The sequence below is a fragment of the Rhea pennata genome, chromosome 2 (genome assembly GCF_028389875.1).
Source record: "Rhea pennata isolate bPtePen1 chromosome 2, bPtePen1.pri, whole genome shotgun sequence".
Lineage (NCBI taxonomy): Eukaryota > Metazoa > Chordata > Aves > Rheiformes > Rheidae > Rhea > Rhea pennata.
In genome coordinates this window covers 49,163,550-49,182,442 of record NC_084664.1, presented here as the reverse complement: position 1 = coordinate 49,182,442, position 18,893 = coordinate 49,163,550, and the positions used below count along the sequence as shown (strand labels likewise).

General features: G+C 34.5%; 1 protein-coding gene across 1 annotated transcript in view; it reads left to right on the top strand.

The window, feature by feature from the left end:
• KIF15 (kinesin family member 15) overlaps positions 1 to 18,893 on the top strand; it is a 36,915-nt gene that overhangs the window by 13,934 nt on the left and 4,088 nt on the right. Inside the window, exons 13-30 of the mRNA XM_062567880.1 lie at positions 666 to 875; positions 2,051 to 2,228; positions 2,654 to 2,795; positions 4,850 to 4,991; positions 5,309 to 5,506; positions 6,471 to 6,578; positions 7,406 to 7,511; positions 8,037 to 8,202; positions 9,470 to 9,620; positions 10,439 to 10,524; positions 10,930 to 11,005; positions 11,285 to 11,371; positions 12,353 to 12,457; positions 13,296 to 13,418; positions 14,916 to 15,062; positions 16,018 to 16,122; positions 16,417 to 16,581; positions 17,095 to 17,204. Of these exons, the coding sequence (XP_062423864.1) occupies positions 666 to 875; positions 2,051 to 2,228; positions 2,654 to 2,795; positions 4,850 to 4,991; positions 5,309 to 5,506; positions 6,471 to 6,578; positions 7,406 to 7,511; positions 8,037 to 8,202; positions 9,470 to 9,620; positions 10,439 to 10,524; positions 10,930 to 11,005; positions 11,285 to 11,371; positions 12,353 to 12,457; positions 13,296 to 13,418; positions 14,916 to 15,062; positions 16,018 to 16,122; positions 16,417 to 16,581; positions 17,095 to 17,204 (2,405 nt within the window). The remainder of the gene's footprint in view (positions 1 to 665; positions 876 to 2,050; positions 2,229 to 2,653; positions 2,796 to 4,849; positions 4,992 to 5,308; positions 5,507 to 6,470; positions 6,579 to 7,405; positions 7,512 to 8,036; positions 8,203 to 9,469; positions 9,621 to 10,438; positions 10,525 to 10,929; positions 11,006 to 11,284; positions 11,372 to 12,352; positions 12,458 to 13,295; positions 13,419 to 14,915; positions 15,063 to 16,017; positions 16,123 to 16,416; positions 16,582 to 17,094; positions 17,205 to 18,893) is intronic.

The following is an 18,893-nucleotide window of genomic DNA, read 5'->3' as shown; positions in this document are numbered from 1 at the left end:
ATTCTTGAATAAAAATACTCTGTCCAAAGACAGCAAGGTTTGGTAGCAGAGGAACTAATCAAAGACAAATTTGAGACAAAATCTTTAATCTCAAATTTAGACTAATCATAAGGTAGCCTTCCTAGCAGGCTTAGTTTTAGGGATTTCTTAGTCAGTTGGTTAGGGATTCCTTAACAGAAATTAGAACAGAACAACAGATTTTGTTTTAATTAGTAGTGTCTGTAACTGTGTGTTTGGATCAGCAGTGTGGGGTTTTACTTATTTTGTTTTTGTTCATGTCATGGAGCAGTGCTGGATCATGCAAACTGAATTACTTTTGAAAGAAACTGAACTGAAAGATCCACTTCAGGAGTCCCTCTTATGTGCTTCACTATTCATGGATGTTTAGTCCCCAGGATTGTACTAGAGCTTCTTCAGAGTAAAGTTTCTGCAATAAGTATAGTTGGTTGCAGTGGAATTTGTGTTCTTGCTATGAGCTATGAGCTCTCTACAGGTCTTTTCCAAATGAACCACGGACTATGCAAAAAGAGTCTTTGTTTATTCATGTAAATTGTTATTAATTGTGAGATCTGCGTGATTTGCATGTACATGCAATATATACACCTTAGAAATTCATCTAGTGTCACTGTCATTTTTTCCATTAATTTATATATGTGCTTTTTAAGACTCTATTAGAAAAAGTTGCTCAATTAGAAGATCTCTGTGCCAAGAAGGAGAAATTTATTCAGTCCAATAAAATGATAGTTAAATTCCGGGAAGACCATATTGTTCGCCTGGAGAGATTACATAAAGAAGCTGGTGGAAGTTTATTGCCAGAAGAGCAAGATGATTTCCTCAATGAATTGAGGGAGGAATTGCAGACCCTCAGAGAACAGGTACTTCTTTATTTTTCCTTTCTAAAACAATTTTGTTCTGTGGGAATAGCTTATGTGACTGGAATTCTGTGATGGATGGATATAAACATTTTAGGAAAGACAGGTGAGGAAAGAGAAGATGGTTGGAGGGATTTCCCTTTACATAAGTAAAGGAAAACCTCAAATGCATAGAGTTCTAGGAAGGTGCAATGGGCTGGTTTGAGAGCCTGTGAGTTTGCATTAGAGGAGAGGCCTGTAAGGGTGATGTTATGTGTTGCCACAGGCTGCCTGATCAGGGGAGGCAGTGGACAAAGTCTGCTTTAAATAGCTTAAGGCTTAAGTCTCCAAATCATAAATCCTCATTCTTGTGGGAGGTTTTAACCTCCCTGACATCTACTGAAAAGGCAATTCAGTGGGATGCAAGTAAAACAGTGGAATTCTGAAGGAACACATATGCAAGCAGGGGTGATGATATCCTGGATCTATTACCCGCAAACAAGGAGGAATGGTCGCGGATGTGTAATCAATGGTATGGCCTTGGTAAGTGACCGTGAAATAGTGGCGATCCAGATCATGAGGAAAGCAAGGAAGCAAAGTACCAATACAGGACTTGAGGAGAGCTGACTTTGGCTTATTCAAGGAACTGGCAGGTGGTATCATTTGAGAGGCAGCTCTGTAGGACAAAGAAGCTCAAGAGAGAAGGCACATCTTGAAAGAGAATTTCCTCCAGCACATCGCAATACGTAGGTAAATGAGTAGACATGTTAGGATACCAGATTGGCTCAATATTGAACTCATGGCTGAGCTCCAAAGCAAAAAATAAAAGAAGACATGTATGGAAGTCAGGACAAGCTTCAAAGGGGACTACAGAAACATTGCTAGGGCATGCAGTGTTAGGAAAGCCAAAGTAAAAACTGGTAAGGAATATCAATGGTAGCAAGAAAAGCTCCTAAGGCTATATTAGCAGTAAAAGAACAAACAAGGAAACTATGGACCTGCTGTCTTCTGAGAGTAAATTCCAAGGGAGTAAAAAACCAACAAAAAGCATTTAAGTGGTTTTAACTACTCTAAGGAATACTTTCTTTTCCCCCTCATCAATTACAATTTAGTGCTTGTTAAGGGTAGTGACACAACAGCTAGATGTATAGCAATATCTGGAAAATAAAAACTGTTGAAAAAAATATTGTTCATCGCAGATGGAACAACACCCACGAATTGCTAAGTATGCCATGGAGAACCATAACCTCAGAGAGGAGAATAAAAGGCTTCGTTCTTTACAATCGGTGAAAAGGGCCCAAGAAATTGATGCTCAGACAATTGCAGAGCTAGAAAAAGCTTTTTTGGAAGCTTCAGCCACAGAGAAAAATACTGGAGGTAAAAATATGCTAATGCTTTCATGAGCTAAAATAGTTTACTCTGTTTCTGTTGTGTGGAAGGGTAATGTTGTCTATCTTAACATATTTTTCCTTTCTTCAAAATGCTACCTGAAGACTTTGATGAGACACATTTGCTTCATTTTATTCATGTTGGCCTTCATGCAAGCACAGCTATAGGGGATTTGGATTCCCGTGCATCATGTGAACAATATCCTTAATCTCATTTTGCTGTCCTTAGTTGTCATGAAGGCTGTAGTGATACAAATTATTGTATTTGTTTTTTCATATGGACTGTTGCAAATAGGCATTTCATTCAATCTGTTGTATAACTGTTCATAAGCCTGTAAATGCTTTCATTTTGGTAATTTTTTTTTTTTTAAGCTGCTCTGTTTTAAGAGAGTTTTACTCTGTTTTGTTCTTTAGGTCATTACTTATATTCCACTACCATATCAGTAGAGGGCAATTCTGTGGCATCTGTTGAAAGGCTGAAGGCACGCCTGCTACATACTCAAAGTGAACTGACAAGTTCCAAACAAGAATATGAAGAATTTAAAGAGCTAACCAAGTGAGACAAAACAGCATAGAATTGTCTTTAATATTTCATTGTCTTTTATATCACTACTTTTATTGATCTAAAAAATTTAGACTAAGATCCTGGATACAGAGCCTAAATGCATTCTTTGCATTTAAGAGAGTTGAGAAAAACTGGACATAAACATAAAATCCTTTCCAATTCATCCCGGTTACGGGCTAGGAAGCAAAAGTAAAGTGACTTGGAGGCATATCTGCACTGTGGCAAAATTCTTTCTTTCCTCAAGCTGCTCTTCATGCTAACGTGCAAAACAATGTTTCACAGTATGCAGGATGTACATCCTCTGAATTTCAGAGGATGTGTGTCCATATAGGTACCCACCTAACGGAACAGGGAGTGTTTGGCTTGCTGTACATATTTTGGAAGTATTTTCAGTAACTGACATTACAGATAGAAGCAGTGATGGATGATAATTGATGCAGTTCCATGTGTGTTTTGTAGTGCGACACTTGCTACTATAGTCTTTTTAAGGCTGTAAGTTAGAGTCTCCATAAATGTAGAATCCAAGCACTACAGAAAATTTTGGCTAATATGTTAATTTTTGTCTCTTTGAGTTTTGAGAAAGCACTAACAGCAGGTGAGACTTGTTACCATTGCAGAGATTTAAATCAACCTAGAGCAAAGACACAACATCAGTAGTTCATTAATGTCCATTTGCTTTGGCATCTGAATGTGAGGGTCTACTTTGTCCTCACTAAGGTAGTAGAGATTTTACTATCACTTCTCCCTGAGGCAGCACAAGATAGTGTGAAAGGGCCTGGATGATACCTTTGCTTACATATCTATTCACATGCAAATACATGGCTTAATCTGATTCAGTTCAGGTTTTTGAAAAATTCAGGTCCTGTGCCTTCAGAGACCAGGAAAAATAATTGCATTTCTAGCAAATATAGCATATACCTGGAAGGCAAGAGGGACCTGTTCTTATTTGTTTTAGCTTGCACCTACTTTGTCACTTGCACTGATTTGTACAACTGTGTGAATATGCAGAGAGGACATTTGCCTAAAACTGGGGAGGCAGAAATGGAAGTATATTATCTGTCTGGTGCCCCTAGAATTACATGTTAGACACACTGAAATCAATTACTGGCAGTTTTTTAGTGGAGTGTAATCAATCAGAAAAGTACTTTTGATCCTGTGGATTCATTATGAATATCTAAATACAAAACTTGTTTCCAGTTTCAGAGTAACTCGATGCTTAATTTTACTTACAAGTAATAGTTGTATACTTCTGTAAAAGAATAAATACTGTAAAACTTAATAATTTTGTAAAATCAGTGTATGCTGTTTTTTCTGCTGCCTTAGCGGTAGGTACTAAGATTATACTCTGTTCTATATGGTATTTTGTTGTAGATTCTAAAATTATGAGAGAAAGTGATAGCATTAAACTCCCAAAAGATGAAATAATGTATTTCTCTGTCTGTAGACTTTGACCCTGCAATTATGTCAGTAAGGCAAACTGTCACAGTAATTAACATCTAGCTCTGCAAAATACCTAATGAAAAGTATTCCCAAATTTCTGTTCAACTGATTGATGGATTTTTTTTGTTAAAGTACCCTTACAAGGCAAAATAATCTTAAAAGAGCAGCACTTCAAAAAAAAAAAAAAAAAAAAAAAATTTAAGGATTTTTTTTTAATCTTGGCTACCACCAGTTCAGACTTCTCATATAACTGGATAACACTTTTAAAGCCTAAAACCATATTGGTGTGGTGACATCCCTTTCTTTTAAAAAGAACTGCAGAGCTCTCAACTTATTTATTGCTGTATAATGGATTGTTTTTCCTGACATGTTTAGTTATCCACATATTTTCTTCATTGTACAAACAGAAATAAGCTTCCTAGCCTTTTAATTTTTTTTTTTTTTGGGGGGGGGGAGGCAGAAGGGGAGAATGTTAGGGGATATGGGCAAGAGTTCAGCTTCAGCAAAATGCTCATTGCCAATACAGCACCTTATTTTTATTGATGATAGTGAGCATATGAGTTTTTTGATAGTAGTAACATATTTTCTGGGAAAATATGTTCTAGGAAAAAGCATATGGAACTGGAATCAGAGCTTCAATCCCTTCGGAAAGCAAATCAACATCTTGAAAACATTCTGGAGGCAACCAAAGCACACAAGCGCCGAGAAGTCTCTCAATTACATAAGCTACATAGAGAAGCTCTTAAGGTATATTTAAAATCATACATAATTATTTATGAATTGTATGAGTACATAGATTTTATTAGTGTCCTTTCCCTATAGTGTTCTAGCATATAATCTCTGTGATAAACTAGAAATGCTGGGTTTTATTCTGGAATAGTTTCTGAATCACTGCTACTTGTAATCAGATGGCAAATCTGAAAAACTGTAGTTTTATAGAATTGTGACTGACTTTAAGCATTTTATTTCATTATTCTGCTTATAAACTGCTAAATATGTTACCAGACAAAGTCTAATACTATTTTACAGTTAAAATAAAAACCGCTCTGTAATTTTTATAACAGAACATAACCACTCCAACAAAAGCCTACCAGCTAAGGTCTCGCTTAGTGCCTCGAATAAGCCCAGAAATCTTAGATTATCATTCCGAAGATTTTCAGTGTTCTGGAGAGATGATGGATGACATTTTTAAAGAGCCGGTTCCCCCAGAGATGAATGAACAAGCATATGAGGCCATTGCAGACGAACTCAAAGTGGCGCAGGTGAATGTTCTGAATAAAACTGAAGTATATGTCTTAATTTTATTTTAAAGCAGGTTTTGTCGTGAAATACCTTTGTTGTTCTGTCTCATTCCATTCTCCACTCCCCCCCAACAGGAATGTATTTTAACTGTAAAACTGAAGCACTTAGCAAATACTTAAGGCTTCACAAAACAATTCTCTAAATGTGCATTGTACTTAAGAGGACTTACGGTGGAAATATTGAAAGTGATTGGGAGCTGATATCTTAACGATGTGAGGAGCTGAAACTTGCTATGCATTTTGTCTGGAGAAGGTCTTGTTTACATTTCTAAACAAAAGGTAGTTTCATAAATACTCAGGAACATTTAAATTTTATCATTCCAGCCCGATAGCTTGTTTTAAGGAAACTTCTAGGTAAGCCTATGATGACAAATATGTTTGGAACACACCCAAGCTTAATATCTTGATGAAACCTGCCAAATATTGTTTGCCCACCATTATACCTTAATTGTCATGTACCTTTCCTGAATAGAAGAGTGCTACAAATTTAGCTGAACTCCTCCTGAGAAAATGGAACTGATTTCAGTGTGTGTAAAACCTTGCAGAGCAGCCAAAGTCCCTCTTTCTTCACTGTAGTGCAGAGATCTGTAAGAAATTTAACTAGTGTATGTTTTGAATAACTACCATTCAAAGTCTTATTTCTCTAAGAGAAACGTGTCTGAAGACTAAGCACACACAAGTGTTTGTAGGATTCAGTCCTTACATGGTCTGATGGATCGCTTGTGTTCTGGCAGTTAGTTAGCAATAGGAGAGAGATCAGCTACTTAGGATGCCAGTTTATTTCTGAATGTTCTGTTTTCTGTTGTTTCAGGTCATAAAATAAAGTAGTTGACATTTTTATATTTAGTATGCACACACTGCCATATGGCATGTGAGAATAACTTGAAGACAGGTGTTCTAATTTTGAGTGTCTGTTGTGTCACAGGAACAACTGAGCACAATGCAGACAAAGCTAGATGAAGAGGAAAGCAAGAATATAAAACTTCAGCAGCATATTAACAAGCTAGAGCATCATTCTGCACAAATACAGGAGGTGAGAGAACAGTATAATGCAGGGACTTATGGAAGTATGTGTGTGCATGTGTGTGTATGTGGTTGTGTGTGTGTATATATACATATACATAGAGAGAGAGAGAATGACAGGTAGAAATCTATCACACTTGAACTACTGTGTCTTTCAGTGAGGTCTGAAGCATTACTTGCATTTTCTTTAGAAAAAATGTACTAGAATCATAACCCAGGGCTGTGCAGAAAGACAAGGACTATAATTAACTTAACACTGCAGTTTAAGAAATGTGATGCAATTTTGAGCCTACTTGCTTTTAAGAACATAAGCAAATAGATGCTCAAGATGTCTGTGCTTATATTTGGCCAACTTTGTAATTTCTTGAGGAAGCATCAATAGTTATCATAAATTGTGAGAACTTTGGAATGCTGAAAATACTGCCTGTCTTAGTTGTAACTCAACTAAATTATCATTACTATATAAAATATTTCCAAGTCTTCCTTAATTAGTTGTTTTGATTTTAATGTAGTAAATGATGAATAAGGCTTGAACTCTTCCTGTAACAGTCCTGTTTCAGATATTTAAGTTTTGGAGCAGTACTCAGCTTCCAAGCTATGTATTGCTTTTAAATGAACATTTTCTCCTTATATAAATTCACTTCTTCAGTTGTACTAAAATAATTTTTCTTGGACTTATATGGATTTCAGATTTACCAAACTACATCAAGTTTACCAGAAAATTTATCTTCTGTATAAAATCAACTAAAGAAATACTTTAACACATTATTACTGTTACAGGTCTGACTTAGCCATTCTTATGCCTTTCATTCAAAAATTTACTTCTCTTCTCTTAAGCTTTTTTCATCAGAAAGAAATGACTGGAATAAGGAGCGCCAGGAGCTCCTTGAACAGATAAAGTTACTTGAAAAGCAATTTCAAGACACTCAGAGCAAGACTGATAGTAAGTCAATGTAACACAGAAATTGTGTGAAGTTTCGAGGAACCTTAACCATTTAAAATGGCACATGTTTTGGTTTAAGATGTTAAATACCTAACAGGTTTGATTAAAAAAAAAAAAAAAAAAAAAAGTGTAATACTGCTAAGGCTGTTCTGATAGCCTTTTATCTGCCTGCTCTTGCACAGCATGCAATATTGATAATTAGTCTTTGACTGTGAGTGTAAAGGAGAACTTAATATTTTCTCTTTAAAAACATATTCTCTAAAAATAAAGAGAAAATCCATTATCAGTCTATGGAAATGCAGAAATTTCCAATATCCTCTAGAATCTTTTTGATTCTCTCTATACTCTTTATTTCAAAGTCTACATTTCATTGACATTTGCCTTTTATAAATCCCTTTTTTATTTGATTTCCGTAATTCTACTGAAAATGTGCAAAGTTCTGTGGTTCTATAGTGTTCATTGTCTTCTATCTAGCATAGTTTTTCAAATAAATTAAATGTAAAATATTTGTTTGGTTTTCAACAGTATTAACAAGTGAAGTCCATGACTTGCGCATTGTCCTGCAGTCTGCAGATAAGGAGTTGTCTGCTGTAAAACTGGAGTACAGCACCTTTAGGGAAAAGCAAGAGAAGGAAATGAGTCAGCTTTCTGGTAGACATATGGATGTACAGTTCCAGCTGGATAGCGTCAGGTATGTCGGCAGCATAATGAAATAGCTTAACCTCTCTTCCAAATGCATCCAGTGCATTTTCATACCTTTCTGTATGAAACCTTACACTTCAACATCTGTCCTTTTAAGTTGTTATTTTATGCTTATGTCCTTCCCTTATTTCTTGTTCAAGTCTTTCCTGCCTCCTTTTGAGTCTTAGTAGAACATGGTGAAATTATCAGAAAAATATTAAAATAAGGCTTCCTTAATTTCAGTATTGGTTTGCTGTAGCACTTTTCCATTAAATAGGCTTTTTGATCTTCATAAGCTAAATAAAGTGGCTGAAGAGGCATGATTTTTTTTCCAGTTTCATCCTAAAAATAACTACTACTCTTCTGTCTCTTCCCAAGAAGCAGGTGACATAATGATGCTAATCTAAAAATACAAGCAGAAAGAAACCACAAAAATAAAACTGAAACTAGGTAATTGAAACCTGAAAAGCTCACTGCATTGTGTGCAATTATTGACATTAATTATTATTAGGAGTTGGAAATGAATAATGTTTTTAATCATTAGTGCAACTAAGTTAACAGTGATTTTTGCCTGGAAAACTTAACTGTGTTAATGCATTGTAGTCCTGTCTTAGCTGAAGTCATCTTTTTAGTGATGCATTGTGAGACTGGGAACCAGGAATAGAATCTAAATGTTGTGATGTCTCCAATATCTTATGTTTTAGCAAAAGTACTGACTTTTGTAGGGTGTGTGGTAAATATTCTTACTGTGGGCTCTCTATTAATAACATGATTTATAACACTTGTCTAGTAGCTCTTTTATCCCTCTTAGCTTTTTCCTTTTGTAAAAGATCAAATAAAATAAATCTGCAGTGCAACAGTGCAAAGGGAAATAACCCATACTTGCCCAGAATATGGAAAGATTTTTATATGGGACAAATAACCCAAGTATCAATTAAACAGATAGTGTAGGTACCCAGGATCATTTTGATAGTTATGGTGGCTTTTTGTAGAACAACTGATTAAAAAAAAAAAGAGAGAAGAAGAAGAAAGAAAAGCACCATGATCAAGACACAGTGGCTAAAATTTCTACATGTATAGAATTTGGGAAGAAGTGTATTATTTCTCGTGGTCAAAAAGAGTACTCTGTCATTTCTGCCAGTGTCACTTAAAGCTCTTGTCCCCTTCATACTATACTCTGTAGATTATCTCAAGCTTGTAAAATGTAATTGATTAGGGCTTTTTTATAATGGAACAAATTCTTATCTCTTAATATTTTGGTGCCTTTTTTAATAAAGACTAGAACATGAAAAGATTCTTGAAGAAAAAGCAAGTCTGCAGGATGACTATGACAATTTGCAGGAAGTAACCAAGTTTGAGACGGATCAACTGAAGCAACAGCTTGAGGACAGAAAGCAAGAAGCTGAAGCAATGAAAACTGAGCTTTGTGTAAGACAGTCAAGGATTTTAAAAGAATTTATTAGCCATTTCCTCATAAAGCCAGATTATTTAGTTCATGTTGTTATGTCATTGGTAATACATTGGTAATTGGTTCTACAATAATAATAGATTTTTTAACAGTCTCATCTGGAAGAAGCATCCAGATTTTTTTTTTAAATTTAGTGCAAGATTTTTGCAACTACAAGCTAGAAGGAATATCCAATAGCATGATGAAGTATCAAGTTCTTTGGCTGAAGAAATTGCTCTGGGAATTTTGAGGGAGATGGTTTAATTAGTAAAGGAATAAGGAACCACTGTGGATAAGGACCCTGACATCTAAATGCTGGTTATATTTGATCTCAGTGCTAGCTAAGACTAGCTTATTTATTCCATCTCTGAAAAATTTGTAAGGAGCTACTTTGTTTAGTGGTAGTGATCTTGTTAAAATGATCTGTACCTTTTTGTGTTGAATCACTGTTCTGCAATTTAGTTGATGCTGTCCTTGAAAAACTGTCAGACTGCAGTGACTGCAAAACAGCAATGAGGTTGCTCAAGGGCTTTTGCAAGCAATTTTGCCTGCTTTTCTGCAGTGTTTACTGTTTGCCTGCTCAGCAAGTTTGCTGTAAAATTTCTTTTTTAGTGTTTAAAGGAACACTGACAAATTGAAAATCATGTTTTTAGAGTCCTCATAGTCTTAATACTTCAAATTGCACATTAGGAGTTGCTTTGATTTTTATTTTAGTTTGAATTATTCTAAAAGCCTTATATTGTAACTTACATATTCTAAGTTCTCTCAGTCTTCACCTAGAATTGTTTTCATATTCTAGAACCTCTTGAAACTCCTGGAAACAGAAAAAGAACATAATCAAAAACTAACATTACAACTACAAGAAGATAAAGAAAACAACTCAAAGTGAGTTTTGATTGTGTGTGGGTTTTATTTTCACCTAGCTTCAATGGTTTTGTCTTATGCTAGACTTTGTAAGGGACCCTTTTTGTAGACGTGTTTATCCTCAGTTCTGTAGAAATGATTACAAATTTTTTTTTTTTAATTTATCCATTGTAGAACAATGCTGCATTTTTATGTATTCAATTAACGTTACAAATGTAATTCTTGATATCAAAGATAGTTCCAACACTGATAGCAGTGTATAACTAGTAATTGAACTAATAGTGTTTTATATGGTACTGAGAAGCTGGTAGTTAAAGAACTCTTCAAAATTAAATGTAACTAAGAATAAACTGATATGACTTGATTCTTGTTAAAGCTCTTACATTCTAATTACATTTCTCCCAAGAAACATGTTTTCTTTTCCAGGGAGCTCTTGAAAGTACTTGAAAAAGCACAGGTGGAGGAATCGTCCTCTGAAATGGTGAAACAATGTGAGCAGCAGGTACAGTAGAGAGTTAAATAAGTCTAAATCATATATTTATTGATTTCTGTGTGCATTGATAGCACTCATATTGGTGAACTGACTGTTCTGTAGATTAACAGTAAAATAAAGGTAGAGTTCTCAAGTTTCAGATTACTTTGTTACTGCTTTTTTTTTTTTTTTTCCTTCCAGGTAAGTTAAACAGCTTAGTTCCTTCCATTTACTTCATAGCTTTGTGCATATACAAAACATATTTCAAAAGTAATTAAGGCTGTCTTTTACAACTAATATTTCTTCTAGGAAGCAAAGCTGCAGAAATTGGAACAGAAACTGGCTGCTGCTGAAGAGATTATTGCTTCTTTGAAGAAGACAAATGATGCAGATAAGGTTTGGGCTTATTTCTGTTACTGATATCCAGGTTTTGCAGTTAACTGCATGCTCTGAAGCGGAGTTGAAAGCCCAAAGCCTTCCTATGATACTTGGTTAATTCTGTGATTTTAGGCAAGTCTGGCTGTATCTAGGTAAAATAAATCCTACCTTTTACTCCCATGGAGTTTGCAGGATGGGAGAAAAATGGTATTTATAGGAAACACAAGAAGATAACTGAGAAAGGAGAGAAGAGGGAGGAGGGGAAAAGGACAGTACAACATCAAGCTATCTGGTGGGCAAAACATCTAGTGGAGAATCGATGCATAATTCCCCTGCTGATTTACACAGCCTTCCAGTCAGTGTTATAATGGACTAATAGAAAAGTTAAGGCATTGTGAGAACTTGACTATGGTTATGGTATCTTATCAATAAAAACAAAGCACTTTTACATGGAAAGACTGCTCCAGTGTTTTGAAAGCTTAAATAACAAAAGTTCCCATAGCACAAGCATTTATGATATATGTATAATAGATATAAGAAATTGCATAGTGTGTTCATTAATCAACAGGATATATTGTTTCAAGTATTGCTTTTTCTGTGCTAAAAATAAATCTGACATTGTAGGGTCAGAAGAATCTTATATGTCAGTGCAATGGTATTTCTGAATGTACCTTTTCCCTTTACAAATCTGAGCTTAAACTATAGTAATTGTAATCTATTAGAAACATATCACAGCTTGAGTCTAAAGCTTTTGTGTACTGGCGGCTAGTCTTCTCTTACAATTAGCACAGCAGGTTATTTAACTCTTTAAATAAGTGGTTAGAACCAAAGGCCATGCATTAACAGTGAATTTCCTGTTACTCCTTTACATGTGTATATTGAGGTCTCATTTTCAAATGTCTTTGAAGTTTGGAGTTGACAAATTATACATGAAATAACATTTAGTAACAAATAAATTTTAAAAAAATCAAGGCTAACTTTTTTTTTTTAATGTTGCAGGAAGTTGTAACTGACTTGATGAGACAGATCCAGGAGCTGAGGTCTTCAATTAATCATAAAACTGAGTCCATAGATGGGCTGACAAGAGAGCTGGAGGACATAAATGTATGTTCCATCATTTTGAAGGACATAGTGTAGTTTTTCAAAAATGGAAGGCAATGACATGTCTTATGTGTCTCAAACAGCATAACTTGCTGTAGTACTATGGAAGGAAACTTCTTTGTTTTGACATGTTGAAATCTTCTGAACATTTTATGCCTAAGGCTGTCTTGAAAACCGAACTCTTTCCATGTGGTGGGTAAAAAGCAGTGTCTCTGAAGGGATCTATTCACATCCTGTAAGCTACACTCAGCTGACAGTCACATTTAGATTTTCTGGGAAATTGGTGATTAAAGACATCAACAGTTGAAGCTGAACTCAGTAAATTCATTTTTGAGAGAATCAGTTATATGACCTGTAACTGAGAAATGATTATTGCTACATCTGTAAACATAAGCATAAAGAATTAAAACTATATATGTGAATAACCTATGTATAAATATGATGCATCTTATTAAAATAGATTTGATTTAGAAACTGATAGAGCAACCAGCGGAATGTTTTAGATGAACTAGCAATCTAAAAGGTCCTAAGGACAAGATATTCCTAAAACTAATTTCTACATATCTCTTTTACCAATAATGGATGTTTGTAGTGGTTAATACATATTAAATTAATAATTTTTCTTTGATTCTGACAACAAATTTTTAATAACTCAGTTTGTACAACTGAGCAAGTATGACGTTTCACTCTAATTTAGTGTCACTAACAGATGAGTTTTTAAACGTAAAATTATAGTAGTTATAAGATTTATGATATATGCTTATTTATATTATGTTTGGCAACATTCTTTGATAACATGTTTTCAATCCCATTCTAAAATTTAGTTTAACCTTTTTCTTAGTGCAAGTATAATTCTATTTTGGCTGCAAAAGAAGCAAGCAAAAGGATCATAGAGGATCAGGAAAAAAAGATTGAAGAACTAATGGAAGCCTTGGAGAGAAAACAAATAGCAGATAACATTGAGGTAAAAGCATTAATGCTAGTGTATTGTGATTATCTATTTAACAGAGGAATTGTATGTGTTTGTGCTTAAAATACTAGTATAAAATTTAACCTCATTTTAGTTCAAATATAACTTGTTAGAATGCTCTAAAGGAATTTTTAATGAAATACCTGACAAATTCTGTTAAATTATCACATTTTATCACATATATTTGGTATAAATATTTTATAAACTACTTTATAGAAACCTGTGCTAAAAGCCTGGTTTAATTCTTGTTAAGGCAACTGAGGAGACAGCAGCTGAATTTAACAACAGCATTAGATGATGAAGCTGAGAAATTAAAATAGATGGAAGAATATGTTATATTTAACATTATCTCTTCCCCCACTGCTACCTCATTAGATTAGTTTCTTCTCTTTACTCATAATTTTAACCGAAAGCTCCACCTGCTGGAAACAGATTTAGAATGCGTGGTTGATTCAACTACAGTTTTGCTTTTATAATTCTAATTTTTTAATTTAGTCTCTCCTCTTATTGCCTTTCTTATTTCAGAAAACTTGTCCTTCAGCCAAAACAACTGCCTTATCCTTATGACTAATTTCAGATTCTGCAAGATAATCTGTCGTATTACATATGCTTAGTCCAATCAGATAGCAGTAATGTCTTTCAGAGTAGTGTGTGCTTCTCAAACACCACCTTTAATTATATTTCTACTGTGCTTAAAGAACAGATTGACTTCATTTTTAACCATATCTAAATTTGACATGATGGAATCAAAAGCAAAATTCCCTTTCAAATGAATTATGGTTTTTTGTTTGTTTGTTTTGGATAATTTGGATGTTTTTAGCAGACGTAACTGCATTCTTTAGGTACATATCTGTCTTCTGATAAAATTACAGGGTCTCCCATTCTTTTAAATTTGTTCATCAGTTAGTAATTTCCTTCATATTTTTTTTTTAATGGATGAGAAGATCTCTTCGGAATTAGTCCGAGGTGGTGTTTATGATACCAAATACTGTTTTGCCTTCTGTGTTAACATACCTCATGGACATATGATGCCCTGTCAGATCAGGGGATTGGCATCTAGATGCTCAAATAAATCCAGAGGTATCTACAGAACAGTGGTGCAGCTGTAAAAATCTGTAAAAAAAAATCACTAATTCAATGTGGATTAAAATCTAGACCTTCCTTTCTAGCCTTTTATTTTTTAAAAACAAAAAAATTTAGTATATGTTATACTTGATTCTAAGCATTTCTCACAAATATATAGCTAACTATATTGTAGAAAAGTTCTCATTTTTGTTCTGCAGCAAATGCATTTGGGAAGGTTTGCCAAGATAAGTTTATAGGTGAATTTTTGCCACAGTTCAGGAAGAAAAAGTGAAAGGAAAAGGGAAATGCTTGCTAGTTGTTAGCAGTCTCCAGCAACGATAACAAAAACATCTTCAAACAACTGCTTTACATTTATAACTTTCAGTTTAATATTTCTTTTTTTACTCATCCATCGACTTAAAATAGAGAGACCTTCTGTGTGAAGACTTGCATCATACCACTGAGCAGCTGATAAGGCTGACAGAGGCCTCTAATAAACATGATGCGTTGCTTCAGTGTGCACAGGAAGACATAACAAAGAAGGAAACTCTAATCCAGGAACTGAGGGAACAGGTAGAACAAGAAATTCTTCTGATAATTAGCTCTTTAGGAGCAGTTGTGGTTATTAATAGCTTGTGGAAATGGTGAGGGATTTTAATTTTAGAGTATTTTGTATGCAGTACTCTTAGTAAGCAGTGCTTCTTGATATAAAAGCACAGCAGTAGTTCAAAGGATTTTGAACAAAGGCTAGATAACCTTTAAATACTTTGAAAAGGTGTCTAGAGCTGGCAAAAATGTTAACTCTAAAAGCAGAATAGAATTGTCAGTACCTAGAATGATAGAGTAACTGCAGTATAACCAGTGTAAGTGAGGGGTTTACTTTTTCCTCTGCTTACTCTTGTCCACAGATGGTATCATTATGTAATGGAGATAATTACTGAGCTCTGTAAAAGATGCAATCTAAGAGTGATTTGGAGCTTTTGGAGACCAAATAGCTACATTAAGCTTTTTCCAAACTTTAATAGTCCTAATTGTCATGGTGGTAAATAATATATATTATCTGTTTTGACAACAACTCTAAGATGAGTTATTTCAGGAAGAAGGGACCTTCTATCATGTTAGCTTGTCCTCTTTCAGAAAATTAGACCTTTATCAGTTTTTTTAATCAAATCGTATTTTGACCTGTAATGTTTGCCATCAAAGGTCTTATTAGTTCATCTCTGCTACCAATCACTTTGAAATTTAGATTAAACATTCCTATAGCAAAAAATAGAATGCCAGCAATGAGAACAAAATTCAGTTAGAGATGTAAATGTAGACAACTAGCGTATATATGCTTTTAAACAATGCTTATTAAATGCAACTGTTGAGTGATTAACAGTTTTATTGAGTAAATATAGAAAACAACTATGAAAATGAAGTTTAGAATACTTTTAAATAATCTATGTATATTTGGAGAGATCTGTCTGCACTTTAACATTTTTTGAGTATTATTCACTAATCTAATTCTAACTGGGGTTTCTAATAGTTGGATAAAAAGACAGAAGAACTAGAGAAGAGGAAGAATGAATATGAACTAAAAATGAAGCAAATAGATTGCTTTGTGGACTCATCTGCAGTAACATTTCCTCAGGTATGGCATTTGTGAGAAATGTTTTTGTTGTAAAGACTATTAGAACTTAGCTCATTGAAAAAGTTTAACAACTTAACACTGGCTTCAGACTGAAAGCAGAAATGACAATGTATTGGGAAGTCTGAAATCCCATTCACCTTGTTTGCAAGTTAAATGTATTACTGGTGATTTGTCTACTAGGACTTAAAAATATTAACACATCTGCAACTATTAAAACATGTCACTAATTAATAAATAGGGGAAATAATTCTTTCCTAATAGTTTTTTTTTTCTTTTTTTTTTTTACCTTGCTAGTGTCCAAAAACTCCCCCTAATTTTGATATGAATCTGGCAAAAATCTTGGAAACTCATGAGCAAGAAATAGCTGATCGGAGAGCTTCTGCAATTACTCTAGAGCATCTTGTGCGTGAACTGAATGAAGAACGAAGAGCTAAAAATGATGAAATTCTAAGACTTAAGGTATTGTAAGTTAAACTCTATATAGGCAATCTGTTAGGTTAAAATAAATGTGAATTCTGTATTCTGTCTTAATGAGCTCTCATTAGCAGTCTGTCCAGGAATGCAGGAAGGCAGGCAGCTCTTGGTGGTCTTACCTAGTATAGCAGCTAGCCTGCAGCTTGGGAATGGGAGTATCTCCTAGCACTTTGTCTCTGGTGATAGGAAAGTTTTACACAGATGGTAACTTGCTTAGGGGTGTCCAAATATTTCATTTTCCCAAGGGCTCAATTGATTACTGTGCATAAATATCAATATTACTCTTGCTGGTGAAACTGTTTTGCCTCTTCCTAAGTAAGTTTTTAAAAAAACTGTAAATAGAAGGGTTGTACAGGTCTTTGCAAAACAGAACTGTGCTTGTTTTTTTCAAAGAGTTTTATCTTGTCGAGATTACTTTAAAAATGGGTTCTACCAAAAGTGAAAATAGGAATTGCATTTCTGTCTTCAAATAAAATGTTTCCAATCTGACTTGTTTAGGAACAGTTAAACGAATTGGCGAACTTGCATCTGGAAATGCAGATATTAACAGAAAACAACAGGAATTTACAGAGCCAGCTTATAGAAGCTCAGAGACAAAGCAAAATCAGGTAAAAAAAAAATAGAACACGAAAAACTTGTCTTAACTTAGGCAATTGCATAAAATAAACTGAAATTTACATTTTTATTTGAAATACAATATTGCATATAACTTATTTGTATAATTAAATGAGAATCTCAGCCTTTTCCATAAAAATCTTTTACTGACTTGTAAATTTATTACCTTCAAATTACAAGTTATACACAAAGTTATACATAGAAATGGACAAAGAATGCAAAACAATTACCTTTGTAACCATTATAATACATTATGTATTTCCACACTATGTATGCAGCTATGGATTCAGTAGATATGAAATATCACAATGAAATCAACAGAAGTTTTAACATTGACTTTTGTTAGACTTTTAAGGGACAATTTTAGCAAACAATGACTTAGACACCAAGATTGATAACTTGATGCTAGGTAGAAGCTGATTTTTTTTCTTTTCCTTATTAAATGTTTCAAAAATATTTTTCATAACTTCTAGAATATCTATATTCAGTAAAGCATCAGTGTTGTCAGTTTTAGAACTGGCTTTTTTTTTGTAAGATAAATATTTCAAGCTAAGAGAACATTACTAAACTTACAATACTAAATATTCCAATTAGAAGATGCTATAATTACAGGTGTCTGTGCAACTCCAATTTTTCCTTTTATATACACATATATATATATAAATAATCTTCAGTTATTGAGTGATTCATGGAGCTTGTGGAAAACAGTCTGCGCACGAAGCTTGCTTGGAGGGATAGATCAGGTGGGATACTGAATGATACTGTGGTCTCTAGGGCATTCTGCTTGGTTTGTGGCAGTAATTTTCAAGTGTGTGGTGAATTAGAGTGGGAATTGCAGAAAAACAAGTGGCTACTTGCCCTGGATAACTGGCTTCTGTGGCTTAGTTTTTCATACGGTTTATAGAGTAGATCACTTAGACTAGTTTTTCCACGCAATAGGATTAATTTTATATTCTTTATTTGCTGGATGCCTGACTTGAGACCCTAGGATATAATTTGCACAGCACTAACAGTTCCCAGCTGCTGTTGAAGTTGACAAGAGTTTGGTGTAGATAGGTTGAAGGCTGTATTATATTACATTCTCTATGAAAAATCAGTTTCAGATATATCAGGTGGGGATAATCATAATGCAGGCTCATGCCATATATATTATGGAAACAGCTGATAGCAGTAGTGGATGATTATCCTTTGTGCAGCCCAGTGCTAGAGACCAAGATGATTTGATCATTCGTCTTACACATGACAGAGTGGTGAGATGTGAGGATCTTTGGCTGCACTGGAGGCCTTAGTTGAATGCTTGAAAATACAAGATTAGGCCAAGTGCCTGTTCTCTTTTGGTATTTAGTCTTAGCACAGGGAAGAGCAGCCATACAGGAAAGGTCTGCTTTCATCTATGTAACGCTAAGCTGGAGCAGACTCTGTTCACCTCTTTGAAGTTGGTACAGGCTGACCAGTGCTAGAATTTGAAAGGCTCCAGCATAATTGGTGACATTATATTTTGGAATTTTAAGGTTCACATAACTTATCTACTGAGAATAAGTAAACAGGGTTTGCTGTAGTCTTTCCCAAAGGTGTATAACCTGGCTGAATCTATGTGGATTTTGTGGAGGTGAGAGGAGGTACAGGACTTCATACAAAATCACTTCTCAAATCTGTCCCCAAAACATAAGGGAGAAGCGGTT